The sequence below is a fragment of the Orycteropus afer genome, unplaced genomic scaffold, assembly GCF_000298275.1.
Source record: "Orycteropus afer afer isolate SDZICR_OR568_19922 unplaced genomic scaffold, OryAfe1.0 scaffold00031, whole genome shotgun sequence".
Taxonomy (NCBI): domain Eukaryota; kingdom Metazoa; phylum Chordata; class Mammalia; order Tubulidentata; family Orycteropodidae; genus Orycteropus; species Orycteropus afer.
This window is the reverse complement of record NW_006921618.1, coordinates 348,822-371,995: the sequence shown is the minus strand read 5'-3', so window position 1 is coordinate 371,995 and position 23,174 is coordinate 348,822. Positions and strand designations below refer to the sequence as shown.

At 54.1% G+C, this 23,174-nt stretch overlaps 1 protein-coding gene across 1 annotated transcript; it reads left to right on the top strand.

The window, feature by feature from the left end:
* The first annotated feature begins 1,869 nt into the window (after nt 1-1,869).
* ATP13A2 (ATPase cation transporting 13A2) lies at nt 1,870-22,496 on the top strand. Its single transcript, XM_042780257.1, has 29 exons — nt 1,870-1,898; nt 7,887-7,983; nt 8,117-8,299; nt 8,618-8,676; nt 8,808-8,922; nt 9,228-9,307; nt 10,564-10,641; nt 10,817-10,886; nt 11,831-11,965; nt 12,056-12,122; nt 12,204-12,335; nt 13,788-13,943; nt 14,759-14,869; nt 14,953-14,999; nt 15,086-15,274; nt 16,501-16,707; nt 17,178-17,270; nt 17,359-17,515; nt 17,621-17,741; nt 17,867-17,991; nt 18,711-18,871; nt 18,969-19,085; nt 19,177-19,256; nt 19,922-20,074; nt 20,159-20,255; nt 21,438-21,661; nt 21,749-21,900; nt 22,108-22,277; nt 22,359-22,496. Exons 1-29 carry the CDS (start codon nt 1,870-1,872, stop codon nt 22,494-22,496), a joined length of 3,543 nt encoding a protein of 1,180 aa, XP_042636191.1.
* Nucleotides 22,497-23,174: the final 678 nt, after the last annotated feature.

The window sequence follows — 23,174 nt, the reverse complement described above, 5'->3', positions numbered from 1 at the left end:
AAGGAAATGGGGCCCGGAGAGGTTAAGTAGTAAGGTTACACAATCTGGAAGAGACAGAGGCCAGCTTGAAACCAGCATGAAGTGCCCCTAACCACTGTGGCATTCAGCTGGGGCCAGCTCTACACATAGGGTGTGTGTGTGTGTATTTGAGGTTGTGTACCATGTGTAAATAACAGTCATATTAACTGGTATTCCTTGTAGGCATATGGATATTATCCTATCACTGACAGGGTTGTGCTTCAGGATAGATCTTGAAATGTTCTTTTTGACAATGAATGTGACACCATTCCTCTTCAATTTGTCATTCCCAGCATAGTAGACCATATGATTGTCTGATTCAAAATGGACAATACCAGTCCATTTCAACTCACTAATGCCTAGGACATCGATCTTTATGTGTTCCATTTCAGTTTTGACAACTCTCAAGTTTCTCGGATTCAGACTGTATATTCCATGTTCCAGTTATTAATGGATGTTTGCAGCTGTTTCTTCTCATTTTGAGTCACGCCACATCAGCAAACAAAGGTCTCGAAAGCTTCACTCCATCTATGTCAAAAGGTCGACTCTACTCTGAGGAGGCAGCTCTTGCCCAGTCATATTTTGAGTGCCTTCCAACCTGAGAGGTTCATCTTATGGCACTGTATCAGATAGTGTTAAACTGCTATTCCTAAGGTTTTCACTGGCCAGTTTTTTCGGAAGTACATTGTCCGGTCCTTCTTCCTAATCTGTCTGAGTTTGGAAGCTCCACTTGAAGCATTTATGGATGAAGATCAAAGACTACAGTCTTCAGTATGGATTACACCTCAACATAAAGAAAACAGAAATCCTCACAACTGGACCAATAAGCAACATCATGATAAACAGGGAAAAGGTTGAGGTTATCAGGGATTTCATTTTACTCGAATCTACAATCAACGTTCATGGAAGCAATAGTCAAGAAATCAAACGATTATTGCATTGGGCAAATCTGCTGCAAAAGACCTTTTTAACATGTTAGAAATCAAAGATGTCACTTTGAGCACCAAGGTGCACCTCCCCCAAGCCATGATACTTTTAATAGCCTCATACACATGTGAACGCTGGACAATGAATAAGGAAGACTGAAAAATAACTAATTTATGCCTTTGAATTATGGTGTTGGCAAAGAATATTAGATATACCATGGATTGCTAGAAGAATGAAAAAAAATCTGTTTCAGAAGAAGTACAGCCAGAACGGTCTTTAGAAGGGAGGATGGTTAGACTCTGTCTCAAGTACTTTGGGCGTTTTACCAGGAGGGTCCAATCCCTGGAGAAGGACATCATGCTTGGTAAAGCAGAGGAGTTGCTAAAAAGAACATCATCAATGAGATGGACTGACACAGTGGCTGCAACGATGGGCTCAAACATGGCAACATTGCGGATGGCGCAGGGCTGGGCAATGTTTCATTCTATTGTTGCTGTAAGTCAGACCCAATTCCATAGAATCTAACCGCAGAAATAACCCGTGTGTTTGTGTGTCAAGGGTTGTTGTCTGTCTCTGATGCCCTACTTGTTGTCTGTCTCTGATGCCCTACTTGTGTGTGTGAGGTTGTCCTGTCTGTGTCCCCGGATTCTGGCCTGTGTGTGCACTCGCCTGGTACCAGCCCTTACCCCAAAACCCCTCCGCAGGAGGCCTGGCTCGGACTACAAGTCCCAGCATCCCGAGCGGCGCGGCCTGGGGACGTGGATCCGCAGTCGGTCGGGCGGGGCTTGGCGGCATTCTGACACCGACTGCGGCAGCTTCTAAACGTTCTGGCCGTGGTTCCTCCAGGTGCACCGGCCTCGCCGCCCCGCCCCCCGGCCACGGATCGCGCCTTCGCGGCGGGGCAGCGCAGCGCCGGGGCCAGCGATGAGCGCGAGGAGCCGGCATGAGCGCAGGTGAGTGAGGAGCCATGGCTGGCCAGCAAGGAGCCAGCAGACCCGGCCTGCTGTCGTCTCACCTTCCGTAGAGTGACACCTCTACCGTGGGGTGGCGGGCGAGCACAGCGGCCCCTGGGCAGGCAGGCGGGTCTCTGAGCCCGTCCCCTTCCCGGTCACGAGGAGTTGGCACTAGAGACCTTCCCAGAAAGGCCGGGAGCCTCAGGTTGGCGCCCGGCACCGTTCTTGCGGCGCCGGGCCGCCACCCCCCCCCCGGCCCCGCCTTCCCACAGCCCGGCTGCCTGGGAGAGGACGCTGCCGGCGCTGGTGCACGAGGGAGTTGGGAGCCCGACGGGATAAATGACCACACTTCCACCAGATTGTCTCTCTGAAGGACGGGGTCCAAGTAGCGACTAGCATGGGCTGTTGTAGGGAAAAGGCAGGGAGGCCGCTGCATCTGGTGCATTTGGGTCCCCTCCAAGCAGTTGCCTCTCAAGACTAAATGAATGAATGGAATCACAGGAAGCCAGGTCTCCTTAGTCCCTGGATCAGAGCGTGCTGGGGCTCCAGCACCATCCCACCCTTCGATCCCCTGTGGGGAGCCTCTTGACACTCATGTCCAAGCACCACACCTTCCATGCATCCATTTGTGGCCAGCTGTCTGGAACCACTCTTTCCAGAATCTAATTTAAATGTGAACGTGGGCCCTGGGTGAATGAGGTCTCTCAGTGGCACAAGCTGTTCGTGATCAGCTGCTGACCTAAAGGTTGGTGGTGTGAACCCACCTAGCCACTGTATGGAAAAAAGGCCTGGTGAACTACTTCCATAAAGATTACAGCCGAGAAAACCCTCTGGAGCAGTTCTACTCTGTCATGCATGGCTGTGCCATAAGTTGGAATCTATATAACAAGGGTGTTTTTGTTGTGAAAGGGGCCAGTGATCTCTCCAGTCCAGAAGGGGCTTATCTCAGTCACTCAGACCTGAGATCTCAGCTGTGGGCCTCCCCAAGGCTTGGCCTCTCTGCAGCTAAAGACCCCTCAGTCCCGGTCTCTCCCTTCATATCTTTCCCCTCACTCCCCACTCTTGCAATCTAAAGTGCACTCAGGAAGGACTGAGGAAAGGTGTCTGCCTGGTCTCCAGATCCAAAGATTGGGGTGCTACTGGGAGATTTTTGTGCCCTGCCCCACGTTAGTGAAGGGGAACAGCTCCTGGTCCCAGGGCAACCATGGGTGAGGGAGGAGGCAGCATTGCCACCCTGGGCTGCTGCCAGGCCACCAGCAGGAAGCCAGGGCTTCCACAGGAAATAAGAGGTTCCCAAATGGCTTTGACTCCAGTCCCTGTGCTCTGCAGTGCTGGTGGCAATGTCCCAGGCCCATGGAGTCAGGCCAGGTTCACATCCAGTCTTGGCCACTCATAGCTGTGTGATTTTGGGAATGTTAACTTCTCTGTGCTTCATCTCTAAATGGAAATCATAATCTATACTTTGCATGGGGTGGTTGTGAGGATGAGCCAAGAGGAATATGTTCATTCAAACCCACACAGTTCTGGCTTCTTTCAAGTTCTGTGACCCTGGGCAAATGGGGATAATAACAGTCTCTTCCTCAGAGGGTGTAGGTTCATTGAGTCAGTGAGTGAAGTACTTCCAGCACTGTGTCCATCGGACATGCTCACATGTCAGTTGCTATTATCCAGAAGAGTAACAAGAATAACCATGCAAGCATCCTACACAGCCTGTGGCGCCTGCCTGGGACTGCCCTGAGCTGGTGGCACTGAAGGGGACTAGGTACCACCCTGGGGAGCATAAGATGTGAATAGAGAGAAATAAGCACATCCATGTTTGTTTTGACAGGTGTCAGGCAGGAGGGGGTCCCCTTTGCTTGGTCCTTGCTGGGAGTATAGATTGTTCCACAGCTGTGACTTCCTTCCTCAAGCCCCTCTCTCTTCCTTTTTCCCAAGATTGTCTTAGGAATTGGCCCTCATGAAATGAGGGTGTGGGATAGACACAAGGAAGAACACTTTAGATGCTGGGGAAGCAGGGGAATGAGAAGGCATGAGATGGTGTCTGCAGAGCTCATTAAGAAGAGGCTTGCCCCACTGTACCTCGCAGCAGACTGACCCGAGAGCAGGGGGATAGACACAGTGACTCCTAGCAGTGAGATGTGTGGGTATCCATTCATTCATTCAATAACTGGTTCCTGAGCCCTGGCCATGTGCCAGGCACTGCAAGCAGGGTGGACAAGGACCCCGTGGGAGAGGGTATCAAGTAGATGGGGAGAGAAGGGATTTGGAGTAAGACCCTTTTCCAGCTTTGAGACAAGTCTGTGGGCAAAATGCCTTTCTAAAGTTCAGTTTCTTCATTTGTAAAATGGGGTACGAGAGACCACCTCCCTCCCCACAATGATGAAATCAGATCAGTGTGAGCAAAGTGTTCACTATATAGGTTCCTTCCCTGTCCCCAGCCCAAGCTGTTGGCCCGCAGGGCTGCAGGCATGGAATAGTTGTGGAATGGGTATATGGGGCTAGTGATGCAGATGTGGGTGGTGTGAGAGCCTGAGAAATGGGTCACAGCAGAAACCACACTTCCTTAGCAAGGGAGCCAGCAACCACCTACTGTATAGGCTGGTGCTTCAGTAACTTCAAATAGCCCCGGTGGCTGCTGCTCAGGCTTCCCCTGTGTGCCAGCTCCTTCAGAATGATCATTTTATGGCTGGGATGCAGAAGCCCAGAGAGGCTAAGGGGCTTGCCTCATGAAGCACAGCTTGCTTGTAAAAACACTCTGATTATGCAGTGGTTAAGAGCATGGACTCGGGAGTCAGGCTGTCTAGATCCAGATCTCCCCACTACTGACTGTATGACCTTTGGCATTTTACTTAACCTCTCTGGGCCTCAGTTTCCTAATCTGTAAAACAGGGAGTAAAAATGGTACCTGCTTCATAGGGTTGTGGTGAGGAACGCATGGATTAACATGTGTAAAGCCCTTGGAACAGTGAGTGCCTGACTGATAGCCAGCCCCCTGTAGCCTGAGGTACGCATTCCATTCGCACTGCAGAAACATCCCAAGAACTGCCTGACGGGGAGAGACTGCCCACTGTGCCCCACTTGAAGGAGCAGGTCTCCAAGGGTGGGTGAAAGGTTCTGGCAAAAATGACACTTGGGACTCTGGTGGCAAATGGGACTGCTGGCCTTTTAAAGAATGATGAGAAACGGCCTATGGTTGGTTGGTGGCAGAGGACATGAGACCCTAATGTGGCAGGCCATGGTGGTGATCCCGAATGCCTGCTCCCCCATTTGGCCATACCAGAGAGCAGAGGGGGCCTCAGCTGCTGCTTGTCTGTGGACTAGCATCGGGAAGGGAAGGAAGTGATGTTCTTGCCCTGAAAGGCAAAGGCCTCACTTGGAGACTGGGCTGGGACCAGAGAGGAAGAGAGAAACCAGCTGACAGCTGAATGGCCCCACTGCCCGGAGAGTCCCAGGCTGGGGTCTCTATGAGCCCAAGGAAGAAAAAGACCCTGGCCTTCTGGCCCTCAGCCATGAGACTCTGCCTCTCCTGTCAGCTGGTAGCTGCAGGCTTCTGCGTATCTCTGTGTGTGTGACTGTGTGTGTGAATATATACATGTGTGGAAGTTTATGTGTGAGTATGAATGTAAGTGTATGAATGTGTGTGAGTGTATGAGCATGTGTAAATGTGTGTGAGTGTGTGAGTGTGTGTGTGTGTGTTAGTGAATGGATGTGTGTGTGAGAGCATGTGAATATGAGAATGATGAATGAGTGTATGTGTGTGAGTATATGCATGTGTGTGTGAGCATAAATGAATGTGTATGTATGTGTGAGAGTGGTTATGTGTGTGTGTGTGTGTATGTGGAAGTGTATGGATGTGTGAGAGTGAGTATGTGAGTGTGAATTCTGAGTATGTGTGTGTGAGTGTATAAGTGTGGGGTGTGAGTATGAGGGGGTGTGTGAGTGTGTATCTGTGGGTGTGTCTTGTGGGTGTGGGGTGTGTGAATGTGTATCTGTGGGTATGGGGGTGTGAGAGTGTGTGGGTGTGTTTGTGTGGGTGTGTGTTGAGATTCCCCAGAGACCAGGGTCTACCTGGAGGAGTAGCTCCACCATTTGTTCTCTAAGTCAGCGAGGGGGACGAGCTTGGCCGTAGGTGGGGCTTTGCTTGATTTGGTTTTTGAGTCATCAGATTGGGAGAGGCCACATTTCTTTGAAAGTGGTCACGTTCCCAGAGGCAGAGTCATTAAAAGCACAGGATCTGAGTCCGACTTTCTGGCTCCACCATTTATTATTGGCTGTATGCCTTTGGGTGGGTCTTTGAGCCTCAGTTCTCACGTGTGTAAAATGGGAATATCAGAAATCCACATCATAGCATGGCTGGGAGGGTTAAACCAGCTCCTGTCACCTAAAAAGTTCGTAATGGATGTCACTCTTCTTGTTATCATTATTACCATAGCAACTGTTGTCATCATGTGTGAGGAGATATGAGAAAGGAGGTAGGATAGGAGAAACAGTGGCTCTACCTGATCTGATGGGGACCCTAAGCCTCAAGGTATTCCCAGGTGGGGTAGCAGAGTGATTAAAAACATAAGCCTGCAGTCAGCCTGCCTGGGGTTACATCCGGGTGCTATGATGTCCTTGCTGTGTGATCTTGGGAAAGTTACTTAACCTCTCTGAGCTTCTTTTTCTTCTATGAGAAGGGGATAATAATCACACCTACCTTGCAGGGTTATTGTGTTCTTCACGTAAAGGGCCAGCAGCAGAGTCCAGTGTACGGTGAGCAGATACTAGCTATTACAATTATTGTTGGGCTTCAGGAAGCCACAGACTGCCATATGTTTAGAGAGAGGGCTATAAGGCTGGGACAGTTGTCACTGTGGCAACTGCCTGGGACACATTGGACTTGTGGGTGAAAACTTTTGGATCAAGCCCCTGAAGGACTCAGGATGTGGGGGGAGGGGTAGATGGAACCCAGGAAAGCAATCCTCACTGCCTTGCAGCCTGCGCCCTGCCACCCGCCCCGTCACCCAGCTTCCTGGCCCCTTAATGAGCTTTCCTAGGAGTTCTTTGAAACATGCAAATGCCCGGGCTTTCCGCCAGCATTGGTCCAACAGATTTGGGGAGGGGCCTGGGCAGCTGCATTTCTAACAGGCACTCCAGGTGGTTTGGCTACAGGTGGTCCATGGACCACACTCAGAGAAACCTTGACCAGAGGCTGTCCAAAGATAGGAGCAGTGAGCCCCCATCCCACTCCAGGGGCCTGAGAATACCCACTGTCTCCGTACTCTACTAGGACCATAGGTGGTAGGAAGGATAGGAGAAAAAAGAATTTCCCCAATAGAACTGTCAGGAGCTGTTCCCTGAGCCTCAGTTTATCTGTGTGTAAAAGGGAGGTGCTAACAGCCCCTGCCTCAAAGAGGGTTAAATAAGGAACCTTGTTAACTGTTCTGCTGGGCCCTGGCTTGTAGCTGCTTCTCTCCTCAGGTCTTGGGGGCACGGGGGCAGGGGGCGTTTCTCCCCTCCTCTCCTGCCCATGCTCTCTCTGCCCTACCCCCCAACCCCCATTCTACCTTCAGGGTGGGCAGCAGCTCCCCAGCTGCCCTCAAATGCAACCCTCTTATCAGTACAGACTCACTTCTCAGCATCTCCTCACTGCAACGTCTGTGTTGGGCGTGGGAATTGGATGAGGATTGTATGCCCTCCACCAGGTGGAGGCCAGATGAGCAACAGGTAAGCAGGACACAGAGCTCCAAGGAATCAAGAAGCTGGATGTGTGAGCAGCTGTGGGAGGTCAGGGTTCGTACCAATTCTGGGCCTACACCCTGTTAGAGATAACCAGACACAAGGAAATAAGACTCTGTGAGCAAGAACCAGCAGAAGCAGCCAGATAGCAGCCCCATGAAGACTTGAGCTATTGGTTTGATCAGAGCGGATTATGACATGTCTCTGCTTACGTGTAAACAAGGCGGAGTCTCCTCTCAAATCACCCTTGTCCTTTCTGTCCACAGACAGCAGCCCTCTCGTGGGCAGCCCGCCCGCACCCGCCGATTATGGGACCCTGACGATAGAGACCTCTATCGATCCCCTCAGCTCCTCAATTTCATCCGTGGTACGTGGGCTGGGTGGGGTGGGGAAGCACTCCAGGTGGATACAATACTCCAGCCCTCCCAGACACCCCAGCTTCCTCCTCCAGCCTTGCCCTCACCCCCCGACCCCCGGCCTTCTCTCGCCTGTGTCCCCAGAGGCTCAGCGGCTACTGTGGCAGTCCATGGAGGGTCATAGGCTATCACATCATGGTCTGGATGATGGCAGGGATCCCTTGGCTGCTGTTCCGGTGGAAGCCGGTGTGGGGGGTGCGGCTGCGGCTCCAGCCATGCAACCTGGCCCGCGCCGAAACACTCGTCATCGAAATAAAAGACAAAGAGGTGAGAGTCCATCCACGCAGGGGCAGCCGGGGCCAGAGAGGGGTAGCAGTGGGTCAGGGGACCAGGGACAGGTTGACAACATAGGTTGTCAGACTAGCTTGACCACTGACTTTTCATGGGACCTTAAGCAGGTCATTCTCCTCTCTGGACCTCAGCTTTCCCATCTGAGCAATGGGCAGAAGAGGCAATTGGTTGGTTCCTGAGGAGGTCATCTACACCCTTGATCTCTGCCTCCTTCAGCAGGGGCCCCCAGGCTGTGGGGCAGGGCCTGGTGAGGAGGGGCCTCTTCAGGACTGAGCCCACACTTCTTTGTTCCAGGATAGTTCGTGGCAGCGCTACACTGTCCAGGTGCAGACTGAGGCCATCAGCGAGAGCAGGTGAGGCAGTCCCATGGCCCTCTCCTCTCCCTCCAGAGGCTCTGACCGTGCCTCCTATCCCAGGGAGGGAAGGTGACTGTGTCCTGGGGAAGTTCCCAGAGCTTCAGAGTAACCCCCACCCACCTCCCTAGCCTGGAGCTGCCCCCACAGGCCCAGCTGGAGGATGGCCGGAGCCAGGCAGCTATAGGGGCAGTACTGGAGGGGACATGGAAGGACACCACCCAGCTCCACAGGAAGGAGGAAGCAGTAAGTGGACAGACAGCTGGGTCTGGACAAGTCCCTGTCCCTCTCAGGGTCTTGTCTTGGTCTCACATTCTGTACAGTGAGGGGAGTGGACTTGTTCTCCAAGTACTTTCTAGTCCTGTTGTCCCGAATATCTGGAACACAGTCTGACTGCTGTTTTACTCCCAGGTCTCTCCCTGTGACACTGTCACTGTCCCCTGCTTCTCTCATCCTCCCCCCATTCCCCCAGACACACACACAGATACACACTCCTCCTGGGACCCAGGTCCAGCTGCCAGTCTGCCCAGGTTTTCCTCTCTCCCATTCAGAAGCGTGTGCTGCGGTACTACCTCTTCCGGGGCCAGCGCTATGTCTGGATTGAGACCCAACAAGCCTTCTGCCAAGTCAGGTAGGCCTCAGGGGTCAGGGGGGCGTGATGGTTCAGGGCCAGGGGAGGCAGCATGAAGTGGCCTGGCTGGGGCACCAGGAGGCCTGACGCCCGCTCCCCTCTGCTCCCTTTGCACTGGAAACCTTAGGCGTCTCACTGAGCCATCTCCCAGCCTCAGTGTCCCTCTCTGTGATTAGAGGAAAAAAACAATCCCAGCCTCTAGGGTGGAATCTGTAATGATTAATGTAAAGCTTGGCCCAGCATCTGTCCCAGGATGGTCACACTGTAGTGAATGAGAGTGTGGACTCAGGAATCAGACAACCTGTTTGGGTTCCAGTCCCTTCTCTGCCACCTCCTAAGCACTTAATGACTGTTAGCTCACAGCATGTCTTAGTTCCCTCAGAAGCAGACTCTGAGATGTAGATTCAAGTCAGGGAGTTTGCTTGGCAAGCAATTCCAGGAAACAACTGGAGAAGTGAGGCAGAGGAGGAAGGCGATGAAGGGGTATTATCCTGCCAGTTACCACATGGAGTGCAGTCCCACGGGGGATCCATGGAGCCACTTACCACACCTCCGAATTACCTCACCCGGGCAGTGAGGAGGTGGGACATGAGTCCCTCAGCTCCCTCCTGCCGTCCTACTGTAATTGGTAGTGGGCTACGACCAGGGGCATTAACTTGTGAGCACTTGCAGCTTTCCTGGCTTACGCCATGAAGTGCAGACAGGTTTGCAGTAGACTGCTGTGTCATGTAGAGGTGAGTGCCAAGGGCATGTGGGTGCGGCACTGAAAGCCTCTGCTACACTGTAAGAACAATAGCAAAACTCACTGCTGGGTTTGCCTCTGGGTAGCTGCCAGCCACTGTCCAGAGCACTTTGCTTGGCTTTATCTCATTCAGTCCCCCCAAAACCCTATGAGGTATGTACTGTGACTGCTCCCATTTTACAGATGAAGAAACTGAGGCACAGAGAAGTTAAGTGACTTGTCTGTGGTGTCATCATGTAAATATGAAATAGGTGCTCTTGTCACTATCAGTGTTGTCATCATCATCCCATTTGTCTGCTTCCTTGTTTCTCCTTGGTGAGATGGTTTGAGGTGCGCTCAGAGGAATAAAAGAGAAAGCCCAGAGTTAATGAGCGAGCTGCCTTCTCCCAGATGCTTAATGTGGCAGAAGTGGGCCAGAGGGGCCTGGAGCCCTGCACCACTGCAGCCTGCGCGGGGTGGGGGTTGAGAGCCCAGGCCCCAGCACCCACACCAGTACCCCTCCCCACCCCACCAGCCTGCTCGATCGTGGCCACACCTGTGATGATGTCCACCACTCCCGCTCTGGCCTCAGCCTCCAAGACCAAACTGTGAGGTGGGTGCTGCCCTGGGCCAGTGGTGCTCACCCCAATTTGCCCTCCCTGGTGTGGCCTTCTTCTGATCACCAGGCGTTGGTTTCCCCAACTGTATAATGGGAAGCCCTTTCACCCCTGGTGGGCCAAGCTACCATGGCCCCATCCATCTGTAGCTCAACCACTTCCTTCTTACAGGAAGGCCATCTACGGCCCCAACATGATCAGCGTTCCAGTCAAGTCCTATCTCCAGCTACTGGTGGATGAGGTAGGGCTGTCTGGGTCTCCCCTGAGCTCTGGTCTGTGTATGCTGGATGACCTTGGCCAGGGGCTTGTCTTCTCTGGGCCACTTTACCATGGCATGCAAACCAGCTCTCCCCTTCTCAGTAGTGGGGAGTCATCCCAGACCCTGCCCTTACCAGCTTGACTGGCAAGAGGCCAACTCAAGAATAGGAGGTTCTGGCTTAGGCTTGGACTGGAGATTGGGACTCTGTGTGTGGGGCTCACAGGCCAAGAAGCAAACCCACACTGCCTGAGCACCTACTGTGTGTCAGGAGACATGCTTTAATGTTTCAGCCAGTGCATGAATTATCCACTTTTGTTCTCCTGATAGCCCATGAAAAAAGGACAAGGACTAGACTCAGTTCACATATGAGGAACCTGAATTCAGAGCAGGAAGTGACAGAGCAAGGGTTACGCAGGGCAAAGGAAGCCAGGGACCCAGACACATCTAGAATAAAACATTAATGTCATACCCCTTTGACCCAGGAGCACACACCCCTAAAAGGGAATGGTGTGGAGTCCAGCCTGAGTGTAAAACTCAGCCTGTTGCTGTGAGTTCTGCAGTTTTAGGCAAGTGGCTTAACACTTCTGTGCCTCAGTTTCCTCATATGTAGCATGGAGCTGATGGTAGCACCTGCTTCGTGGAACTGTCACGATTGGGGGACACTTAGATGCTTAGCAAAGTGCTAAGCATGGGCTGGCATGCAGTAGGGTGCTCAGTAAATGCCAGTATCCTCATTAGATTGCAAGAGAGAGGGCTCATGGGATGTCTGGTCGGGTGAGGTCAGTCTAGGAGGAGACTGTGGAATTGACCAGGAGAAAGGCCTGGCTTTAGTCCTTTGGTAGCTGCCAGGGCCTCTGCTCCCCTGGGCTTCTGGCTGGGCTGCCTCAGGGGGTACAGCCCTGCCACGCCTCCTGCTCTCCCCACAGGCACTGAATCCTTACTATGGGTTCCAGGCCTTCAGCATTGCGCTGTGGCTGGCCGACCGTTACTACTGGTACGCGCTGTGCATCTTCCTCATCTCTGCCATCTCCATCTGCCTGTCGCTGTACAAGACCAGAAAGGTGAGTGGGTGGGTATAAGGTAGGGGGAGGGTACAGGGGCAGGTGGGTCCCCAGTGGGCCTCCACCCTTCCATCCCCCCTTGTCCCACAGCAAAGCCAGACCCTGAGGGACATGGTCAAGCTGTCCATGCAGGTGTACGTGTGCCGGCCAGGGGGAGGTAAGGACCTGGGGACAAGGCTGAGGGTGGGTAGGCAACTGGGGTGGCCCAGCCTAAGCTGAGGCTCCGGCTTCCCCCCAGAGGTGGAATGTGTTGACTCCAGTGAGCTGGTACCAGGAGACTGCCTAGTGCTCCCCCAGGAGGGTGGGCTGATGCCCTGCGATGCCGCCCTGGTGGCTGGCGAATGCATGATCAACGAGAGCTCTCTCACCGGTGAGCCACCAGCCCCATCTGCAACCTCCCCGCCCCCTTTCCCTGCTTTCCCAGACCCCTCTGCCTTGCGTCCGAACTTTGAGTGTGAATTTTCTTTTCCTTTTTCTCTTGAGTAACAATCCTGGCTTTAGCACTTGCTAGATCTGTGCCCTTGGGCTATATTGCTTAACCTCCCCATGTCTCAGTTTCATCTTCTGTAAAATGGGCATGTCAGTCATAGGGTTGTGCAAAACACTTGGAAGAATGAGTGACGTAGAGTGAGCACCAGTGTATGGGAACTGTTTCTATAGGAATATCTGCATTCCAGTAAGGAGAACTCTAAACCACATAGGAACAGGGAACACAAAGAAGAGTCATTCTGGACAGCCCCCCTGCCCTCCTCTCAGGGTTAAAGGCTGTACGGTGTCCTTCCACGCCTTGTTCTGTGCATATGTATGTCATGTGTACATATCTGCAAATACATCTCACTTTTGATATGTAAACGGATCCATGTGGTGGGTATTGTTCCTGACTGTGCTCTTTCCCCTGAACAGTATATATCCCGGGCATTTTTCCACAAGTGCAGGTAGTTCTGCCTCAGTGTCCACACACTGCATGAGAACCCACAGCACGGGCATGTCGTGGTGGATGCTACTGGTCCGGAACCGGTCCGCTAGCAATGCATATTTAGATAGTGGCTTTGCAGCCACTGCAAACAGTGCTACAGGGAGTGTCCTTAGCCTCCTTTTCTTTCTCTGTGTGTGTGTGTTTCTTCAGGGTGTGGTAGATTTTGGTGGTGACAGGTTTCTGGCTAGAATTTTATTATAATAGTGACAAGTATGATTAGTGGGTGGCCCCTGAGCTTGGCCCTCCACAGTTTTTTCCATACCTACTTCACCTGTCCACCACTTGGAGGCAGAGGCAATGTCCCTGAGTCTCTTACAGTAATTTAAACACAGTGAGTGCTCAATAATTTCATCATCATAGGTGCTCAGTAAGGAATTGCTTCTGTGCCAGGCAGCATGTCCAGGGCTTTATAAAGGTTATTCTCCCCCCACCATGTAAATATCTTTACTGGTTTTAATTATCAAACTAATTCATGCTTGTTATAAAATGATTCCAACAGAAGGAGAACGTCTTCCCCAGCCCCTGTCTCCCACAGTGTGCACATACATGCACACACACACACGGATACATATACTTCATGTGACTCCCCTGAAAGATAGTTCCTGTTGACAGACTGGCACATGACCTTCTAGGATTGTCTCATTGTGTCTTTGTCTTTTGCACTCTCTGAGCCTCAACTTCTGTCTCTGTAAAATGGGACTGTGATTTCTCCTTCACACGTAGTTATAGGAATTAGAGATCTAGGGCTTATAAACAATTATATGCAAAACTCTCGAGTATTGTTGGCGGGAGCTGAGTGGCGTGGAGAGCCCTCCCACCACTACCCTCACACCATGCCTCTCCCAGGGGAGAGCGTTCCAGTACTGAAGTCAGCCCTGCCAGAAGGGCTGGTGCCCTATTGCCCAGAGACCCACCGGCGGCACACACTCTTCTGTGGGACCCTCATCTTGCAGGCCCGGCCCTACATGGGACCCCACGTCCTGGCAGTGGTGACACGAACAGGTAGGTGTCAGGGACACAGGGAAGGATGCTGGGCTCAGCACCTACAGGAGAGATGGCAGGCTTAGGCAGGAGCGTGGGTCCTGGACCCCACACCCAGCTCTGCTGCTGCCCTCACGTGGGACCTCAGGTAAATCCCATTACTCCTCCAGCCTCAGTTTCCCCATCTGTAACAGGAAAGGCTGTGCAAGCCCAGGTCAAGCATTTAAGCCAGAATGGTCAGGCATTGTGGCAAGCTGGAGAGTGTCTGTCCCCTTTAAGGGGAGCCTCAGTCACTTCATAGCAGGTTCTTGCCCCTGGGATCAGGACCCACTGTCACCAGCTCTTCTTGACTTTTTCAGAAGCCACATACCTGGATTTTAAGAGAAACCACCCAATTTCTAGATGCTGGCCACTAGTTCAATTTTTAAAAAAACCCTACATGGTGTGGAGGAGCCCTGATGGTACAGTGGTTAAAGCTCTCAGCTGCTAACCAAAAGGTCACAATTCGAACCCACCAAACACTCCACAGGAGAAAGATGTGGCAGTCTGCTTCCGTAAAGACTATCAGCCTTGGAAACCCTATGGGGGCAGTTCTACTCTGTCCTATTAGGGTCACTGTGAGTCAGAATCAACTTGACGGCTATGAATTTAAATTTTTGGACACAGTCTAGGCAAGGTCTGTGGGTCACCATTGGTGACCCCTGCACCGAGTGTTCGTTAATGCCAAGAGCATCATGTCTTATATCCCAGGGGTGCATATGGCCCAGGGTAGTGATTGGGGAGACCTCTCCTAACCCTTGGCTTCCCCTGTCTTAGTTTCCACATCTTCTTCCCAGGGTTCTGCACGGCTAAAGGGGGCCTGGTGAGCTCCATCTTGCATCCTCGACCCATCAACTTCAAATTCTACAAACACAGCATGAAGTTTGTGGCCGCCCTCTCTGTCCTGGGTGAGTGGCCCCTGCCCCTACTCTGCCAGTGGCCCCAAGCCCCTGTCCCAAATCTCACTCAGTCCCTTGCTTTGTCCTTCAAGCTCTCCTCGGCACCATCTACAGCATCTTCATCCTCCACCACAACCGGGTAAGTCTTGAGGGCCAGATGGCACTGCTGGCGAGGCCCAGGGCTCCCGGAGCCTGGCCCTTGGCATTCACAGTGCCTCCTGCCAGGTGCCGCTGAATGAGATTGTGATCCGGGCTCTGGACCTGGTGACAGTGGTGGTGCCGCCCGCCCTGCCAGCCGCCATGACCGTGTGCACACTGTATGCTCAGAGCCGCCTGCGGAAGCAGGGCATCTTCTGCATCCACCCGCTGCGCATCAACCTGGGGGGCAAGCTGCGGCTGGTGTGTTTTGACAAGGTGGGAGCTGCAAGGGGGGCTGGTGTGGGCAAGGATGGGGCAGCCTTAGGACCCTCAGGCTCCTTGGCCGGGCCTCCATGCCTGCGTTATTCACTCAGCAGGGCTGACGGAGGGCCTGCCAGGTGCCACGTCCTGTCCCAGGGAACCCCACCCAGCTCCCAGTGCAAGCCAATGAAATGTCCGAAATCATGTATTCATTTGTTCAAAAAACACTGAGAGCCTGCTGTGTGCCCATGCTGCTCTCATCTTGGGGGCCCAGTGGTGAACAAGACAAAGTGTTTCATGGACATTCCTGTCTGGTGTCTCTACCTACCCAGAACAGGTGGCCTCAGATGGTGATGGGTTTTATAGAGGAAGTGAATGGAAATACATGAGATGGTCAATGGGAGAGGCTTTTCAAGCAGAGGCCATAGGGCTGTACAGAAGGGGCCACGTGGAGACACGCGGCAGGCAGGGCAGCAGCAAATGCAAAGGCACCGAGGTAGGAGACACCTTGGTGCCCTCAAGGAACAGACCGTGTGGCTGGAGCACCACGAGCAGTGGGACAGGTGAAACAACAGGCAGGCAGGGCTTTGCTGGTCTAAGGCCGGTAGCACCTAGCAAAGGGTCCTGAGGGCACTGGGGACACTCTCTCTCTCTCTCTCACTGCCGTTGAGTTGGATCCAACTCATAGCGACCCGTCTTTGGGTTTCTGAGGCAGTATCACTATGGAAGTAGATTGCCCAGTCTTCCTTCTGAGTAGGTTTTTAAACTGAAGAGTGGCTACCAGGCTAGCAAAGGAGCTACAGATAAAACTGGGCAGTTGGGATACACTGTGGGAAATTTCATTCATTCCTTCATTCTCCTCATTCATTCATAAAATACTTTGAGCACTGGCCATGAGACAAGTCCTCCTCCAGGTTCTGCAAATACTGCAGTGAGTAAATGGTGGGAAGTAAAGAAGCCACAGGTGGGAGTGCAGGGGAAGGATGCGCTGACCCAGTCCTGGGAGTTAAGGAGACTGAAGAAGTGAAGTCAGACAGAAAAACAGTGGGAGGTTGGGGAGGGTGACCCCAGCATCGGAAAGGCATGTGCAAAGGCCCAGAGGCCAGGAAGAACCTATTCTGGCTCAACTCTAGCTCCTGGGGTCTCTGTGGGGCCAACTTGGCCTGGGGCGTGGGCACACATCTGGGCAGGGCAGAGCTCATCTCAGGGTTCACCACTGGCCTGCTCACCTCCCCCTGCAGACAGGTACCCTCACTGAGGACGGCTTGGATGTGATGGGCGTGGTACCCTTGAAGGGGCAAGCATTCCTGCCGTTGGTCCCAGAGCCCCACCATCTGCCCATGGGGCCCCTGCTCCGAGCATTGGCCAGCTGCCACACCCTCAGCTTGCTCCACGGCACTCCAGTGGGCGACCCCATGGACCTCAAGATGGTGGAATCTACTGGCTGGGTAAGGAGGTCAAGCAGGTCACCCCCCTACTCTGGACAACTGGGCCCTAACCAGCTCAACCTTGCCTTCATTCAGCGTCTTCCCAGGGTGGTCTGTCTTATGCCCAGCATTGATAATAATGCCAAGGCCATGTGCTAAGTACCTACTATGTGCCATGGACTCCTCCCTGTAGCCCCAGGAAGAAGCATAAAACCTAGTTTCAAGAGAGGAAATAAGGCTGAGAAAGATTTGGAATCACGTGTTTAAATGGCATTTGTGTAAATGGCAAAGCCAGAGTTTGACCTTGGGTTTGCCCAATTCCAGAGCCCAAGTTCTCAACTTCTATACTACCCAGTCTTATAGGAAGGAAGGCTTCCATGAGTCTAACTCAAATCTCTCCTGCTACCTCTCTCCATGGGCCAAGGATTGGCCGCCTCAGGCCAAGCCAGTGCCTAGCCCCTAGAGGCCAACCTTCTCTGTCTGCCTCCCAGGTCCTGGAGGAGGCACCGGCAGCAGACTCGGCACTCGGGACCCAGGTCTTGGCAGTAATGAGACCCCCGCTCAGGGAGCCCCAGCTGCAGGGAGTGGTGAGCCAAGGGGGTGCCTGTGGATGTGGGGTCATGGGGGTGTCTCCCCAGGCAGCCCCTCAGTGGTCTTTCCACCCTGCAGGAGGAGCCCCTGGTACCCGTCAGCGTCCTCTGCCGCTTCCCCTTCTCTTCCGCCCTGCAGCGCATGGACGTGGTGGTGGCATGGCCAGGAGCCACACAGCCCGAGGCCTACGTCAAGGGCTCCCCAGAGCTGGTGGCAGGCCTCTGCAGACCTGAGACAGGTGACTGGGACAGCCCACAAAGTTCACTGTTCACATGCTGGCATAGAATGGGGTGAGTCCCCAACCTCAGCCCTCACCATGATAACACCTGCCTCTCCCTGGCAGTGCCCACCGATTTCCCCCAGATGCTACAGAGCTACACAGCCGCTGGCTACCGTGTTGTGGCCCTCGCCAGCAAGCCACTGCCCATTGCAGCCAACATGGATGCAGCTCAGCAACTGACGAGGTGGGCCCCACCTTTTGCCCCCCCCCCCTTGGAGGACTTCAGGCCCAGGCAGCGTCAGAGCTCAGGGAAGACACCCCTACCCAGTGGCTGGGGGAGACTCTGATCTGGGTCTGCCCATCCCCCAGGGATACCATAGAGCAGGAGCTGAGCCTCCTGGGGCTGCTGGTCATGAAGAACCTGCTGAAGCCACAGACGACCCCGGTTATCCAGGCTCTGCGGAGGACCCGCATCCGTACCGTCATGGTCACAGGTACCCAGGGCAGAGGCAAGGGGCAACCAGTGTCCCTTCCTAGGGCATCTTTTTGAGCCCCTGCATGAAGCCAGTTCCTTTCAAACCCTTTATAGCGTCTTTATAGTATCCCTCTCCAGTGGCAGTCTTCACCGCTGTTGAACAGATAGGCAAGTGAGGCTCAGAGGAGAGCAGCTGAGTGACCAGCTGAGGAGTCTACTCCTAGGAACCCAGCTGTAGTTTCACGTAGCCTTGGTTCCAGCCTGGCTACTCCCTAGCTGTGTGACCTTCAAGTCCCAGTGTTTACCTCTGAGAAATAATGAGATGATGCCAACTGCAAAGGTTGGGACAATTCCACAGAGCAAGAAAAGACCATCCTAGCTGGAATGGCATGGCAGTAGTTGAGTAGGTCTGTGTCCTTCTTTCTCCACCTGCCCTTACACACACTCACACACATACACATACACTCATATACACACACACACAGTCTTTTTCCAGCAGAGTTACACAGCAGTAACTAGTCTGTGTGGAACTTGAACCCAGGTCCCCAGTTTCTTCTAAGGCCCTTCAACACCTCCTTTTATCGACGAGAAAACCAAGGATCAAAGAGAGATGTTGGTAATTTGCCTAGCTAGTGAGAGGCAGACTGGAATTCCATCTGGCCTATCATCCCATCTGTGTCAGGATGAGGATGACCACCTAGATAACAGCTAACTCTGACCTTGTCCTATACTCCCCAGGAGACAACCTGCAGACTGCTGTCACTGTAGCCCGGGGCTGTGGCATGGTGTGTCCCCAGGAGCGTCTGGTCATCATCCACGCCACGCCCCCTGAGCGAGGCCAGCCTGCCTCCCTTGATTTCCTGCCAGTGGAGTGCTCTGCAGCCATGAATGGGCCTAAGGTGAGGTTGAGCCAGAGTTCCAGTCCCCACCCCCGTGTCACCTGGCCCAAGTCCCAGCCCTTCAGGGGGAGCTAAACTGAGTTTCCTGGGCCCCCAGGACCCTGGGCAAGCTGAGAGCTACACCATGGAGCCGGATGCCCACTCCAATCACCTGGCCCTCAGCGGGTCCACCTTCAGCATCCTGATGAAGCACTTCCCCAAGCTGCTACCCAAGGTAGGGGCTGTCCCCTGCCCCTCTCTGCCACCGTTGCCTCTGGGCATGCTCCCCAGTAGCTGCCTTAGCCCTTCCCCTCCCCTGTGCCCAGGTCTTGGTCCAAGGCACCGTCTTCGCCCGTATGGCCCCCGAGCAGAAGACTGAGTTGGTGTGTGAGCTACAGAAGCTTCAGTGAGTGTTCAGCAGTGGGATAGATGGGGCCCCCTGTGGGTGAGCTCGCCCGCAAATCCAGTCTCCCTGCCCAGGCCTTGGAAGGCTGTCACCATCAGGAAGACACAGGTGGCACTCCTAAGTCTGTCTTGCTGAAAATAATCCTGGCATCTGTTTACTGACCACCTACCGTGTGCCAGACACCATGTGGGCATGAGGCCAAACCAAAACAACCTGTTGACATTGGGTCGATTCTGACTCATAGTGACCCTTTTTGTGAAAGAGCAGAACTGCTCCACAGTGTTTTCTCAGCTGTCATCTTTAGGGAAGGAGATTACCAGGCCTTTCTTCTGTGGTGCCTCTGGGTGGGTTTGAGCCACCACCTTTTAATTTTAGTTGTTTATTGTCGTGGAGTTGATTCTGACTCATGGTGACCCCAGTTGTGCAGAGAGATGTGCCCCACAGGGTTTTCAAGACTGTGACCATAGGAGCACAGCCATTTGCACCACCCCAGACCTTTTATGTGCACGTGAGGGGTCCAGAAACCACCTTATTCTGTCAACCAGCCTGTCAGGGGGATCACCTCACAGATGAGCCCGGTTCAAGGGTGTTCAGGGCCGGCCAAAGGTGTCACAGGCCCAGAGCCAGGGCGGGACCTGGGCCTCACCTGCCTGTTTCTCTGCCAGGTACTGCGTGGGCATGTGTGGGGATGGTGCCAATGACTGCGGGGCGCTAAAAGCAGCTGATGTGGGCATCTCACTGTCCCAGGCTGAGGCCTCCGTCGTCTCGCCCTTCACCTCAAGCATGGCCAGCATTGAGTGTGTGCCCATGGTCATCAGGTGAGGTGGGCACAGGCTGGCAGGCATGAGCTCTGTGAGCATCAGCCAACCTGGTCCCCTAACCTCCACACCCCACCACCCCAGGGAAGGCCGGTGTTCCCTGGACACGTCGTTCAGCGTCTTCAAGTACATGGCCCTGTATAGCCTGACCCAGTTCATCTCTGTCCTGATCCTCTACACGGTGAGTGTTGTCCCCTTGTCTGGCCCCAGGGAGAGGATACACAGCAGTGTGGTTAAGAGTCCCAGCAGGATGTGGGTTCAAATCCTTCGTCTGCCACTTTCTAGCTACATGGCTGGGCAGTTGCTGAAATTTGGTTGGTGAGGTTTGTACATGGTGATGAAAGCACTGAGCAGAGCCTGACACACAGTCTAAAAAACCAAACCCACTGCCATCAAGTCGATTCCAACTCACAGTGACCCTATAGGACACAGTAGAACTGCCTCATAGAGTTTGTAAGATTATAATCTTTATGGGAGCAGACTGCCACCGTCTTTCTCCTGAGGAGCAGCTAGTGGGTTCAAACCACCAGCCTTTAGGTTAGCAGCTGAGTACTTAACCACTGCACCACCATGGCTCCTTTTGGCAACACACTAGGTCCTCAGAAGTGGGAGCTGCTCTCATGTGCTAATGTTTTGCCCTTGTCCTTGGAAGATCCCTGTCTGCAGGGGAGACTGAGGCAAAGCCCAGGCAAGGGATGAAGAAGGTACAGGTGGAAGAGGGCAGGGCCCTTGGCCTCTACCTGCACCGTTCTTCCCACCGATCCACCCATTTGCCCAGCCCCTGTCACTCTGCCCCAGAGCTTAGCCAGCTCCCACTTCTGCTCAGAGGGCCCCACCTCCTGCCCTGCTCTGATTCTGCCCTGTCGCCCCACTGAACGCTGAACGCATGCAGCTCTTGTCCTTGTTTCTGAACCCGGTCTACCTGAAATCCAGGGCAGGAACTGTGCAGCCCTGTAATCTAAGAGCTCCACAAGGCAAGGCCTGAGCCACACCTCCTTCAGGCTGGGACTTCCCTAAGGGAGGGAGAACCTTTCTCCCACAGTGGGCAGCAAGGCCTCCCCGTCTGCCTACACACACTGGGCTTGGGGAGGGAGTCTCCCTGAAGGCAGGGCGATCTCTGCATTAGATTTGGGGCTCACCCAAGATCAGGATCTGTACCTCCTCCATCAGGCTAGGGGTTCCCCAAGGGTAGGAGAGTGCTGCCCCGTGACACTGGAGGACAGGAGCACTGTCTCCCATCAGACCAGGGAGAGGAGCTCTGTGAAGGCAGAAGTTGTGCCTGCCTTAGCAGACTGGGACTCGCTGAGGGCTGGCCAGGGCCAGGACTCAGTTTCCCTTCTGCCTGCCCCTCCTCTGCCGGCAGATCAACACCAACCTGGGCGACGTGCAGTTCCTGGCCATCGACCTGGTCATCACCACCACGGTAGCTGTACTTATGAGCCGCACAGGGCCAGCTCTGGTGCTGGGACGGGCACGGCCACCAGGGGCGCTGCTCAGTGTGCCCGTGTTGGGCAGCCTGCTGCTGCAAGTGGCCCTGGTGGCTGGCGTGCAGCTCGGGGGCTACTTCCTGACTGTGGCCCAGCCCTGGTGAGTAGGGAACTGACCAGCCCCCTCTCTATCCCCCCGCCCCATCCTTCCCACTCATTCTCCCTTCTCTGGCCCCCATGCCCCCAGGTTCGTGCCTCTGAACAGGACGGTGCCTGCACCGGACAACTTGCCCAACTACGAGAATACAGTGGTCTTCTCTCTGTCCAGCTTCCAATACCTCATCCTGGCCGCAGCTGTGTCCAAGGGGGCACCCTTCCGCCAGCCACTCTACACCAATGGTGCTGCTGGTGGCGGGGGGGGAGGGGCAGTACAAAAAAAGGGGGCAAAGAGGGGTTGCATGGGGGCTGGTGCCTATGTGTGTGAAGGCCACTGGGGCAGATGGGAAGCAGGGGAGAGAGATGTGAAGTTGGCTTTGTGACTGGAGGGCATGTGTGTGTGTCCTGGAGGGTATGGCTCCTTGGCCTGATGGACTCCCCCACCCCCAGTGCCCTTCCTGGTGGCCCTGGCGCTCCTGGGCTCCGTCCTGGTGGGCCTCATCCTGGTCCCCGGCCTCCTGCAGGGGCCGCTGGCGCTGAGGAACATCACGGACACCTGCTTCAAGCTGTTACTGCTGGGCCTGGTGGCCTTCAACTTCGTGGGGGCCTTCATGCTGGAGGTGGGACCCGCCCAGAGGAGGGATGAGGGTGCGGGGGGCTCAACCACAGCTGCCTCCTCCATACCCTCCTGCTCTCTGCAGAGTGTGCTGGACCAGTGCCTCCCAGCCTGCCTGCGGCAGCTCCGGCCCAAACGGGCCTCCAAGAAGCGCTTCAAGCAGCTGGAGCGTGAGCTCACCGAGCAGCCCTGGCCACCGCTGCCCACTGCCCCCGTGAGGTAGTGTAGGCCTCGTCCAACACCCTGGACACTGGATCTCCCAGCCTGTGAACTGCCCACTGGACCCCTTTTCCCAGAGACACTACCACCACCACCTCCTACAGCCCTCTGAGGTTGGCGGTCACATTCCTGCCCCAAGTCCACTCAGCCTGGCCTTCCCTGTCCCCACCTGGGGAAGCACTGACTGTTTTTGTCCCCCAGTACAGACCATTCCATGTAGAGATAGCAGCCACCACCCCCCCTGAGCTGCTGGTAATGTAGCAAATAAAATCATAATATTTTCCTGGCACAGCCATGCATGTCTTGTCCCTGGGCACCTCTGAGCTTCCCATCTGCCCAGGAGGAAGTATGGACCCCTCTCAGGTGCCCAGCCCCTGGCATGTGTTTGCTCTGGCACCCCCTGATTTATGTTGTTGATTTGTGACTTAGGAGACCCAATGTGACAGAGTGGAACTGCTCCATAGGGTTTTCTTGGCTGTAATCTTTATAGAAGCTGATCACCAGGCCTTCTGTGGTGCTGCTACATGGGTTTGAAGCACCAAACCTTGTGGTTACCAGCCAAGCGCACACTGTGCCACCCGGGGACCTTAGCCTCTTATTTTTCAGATCACACAGGACAACTCTCCTCTCTGGGCCTCTGTTTCCTCATCTGACAGTTAATGTTTCCTCTGTGCTGAGCACA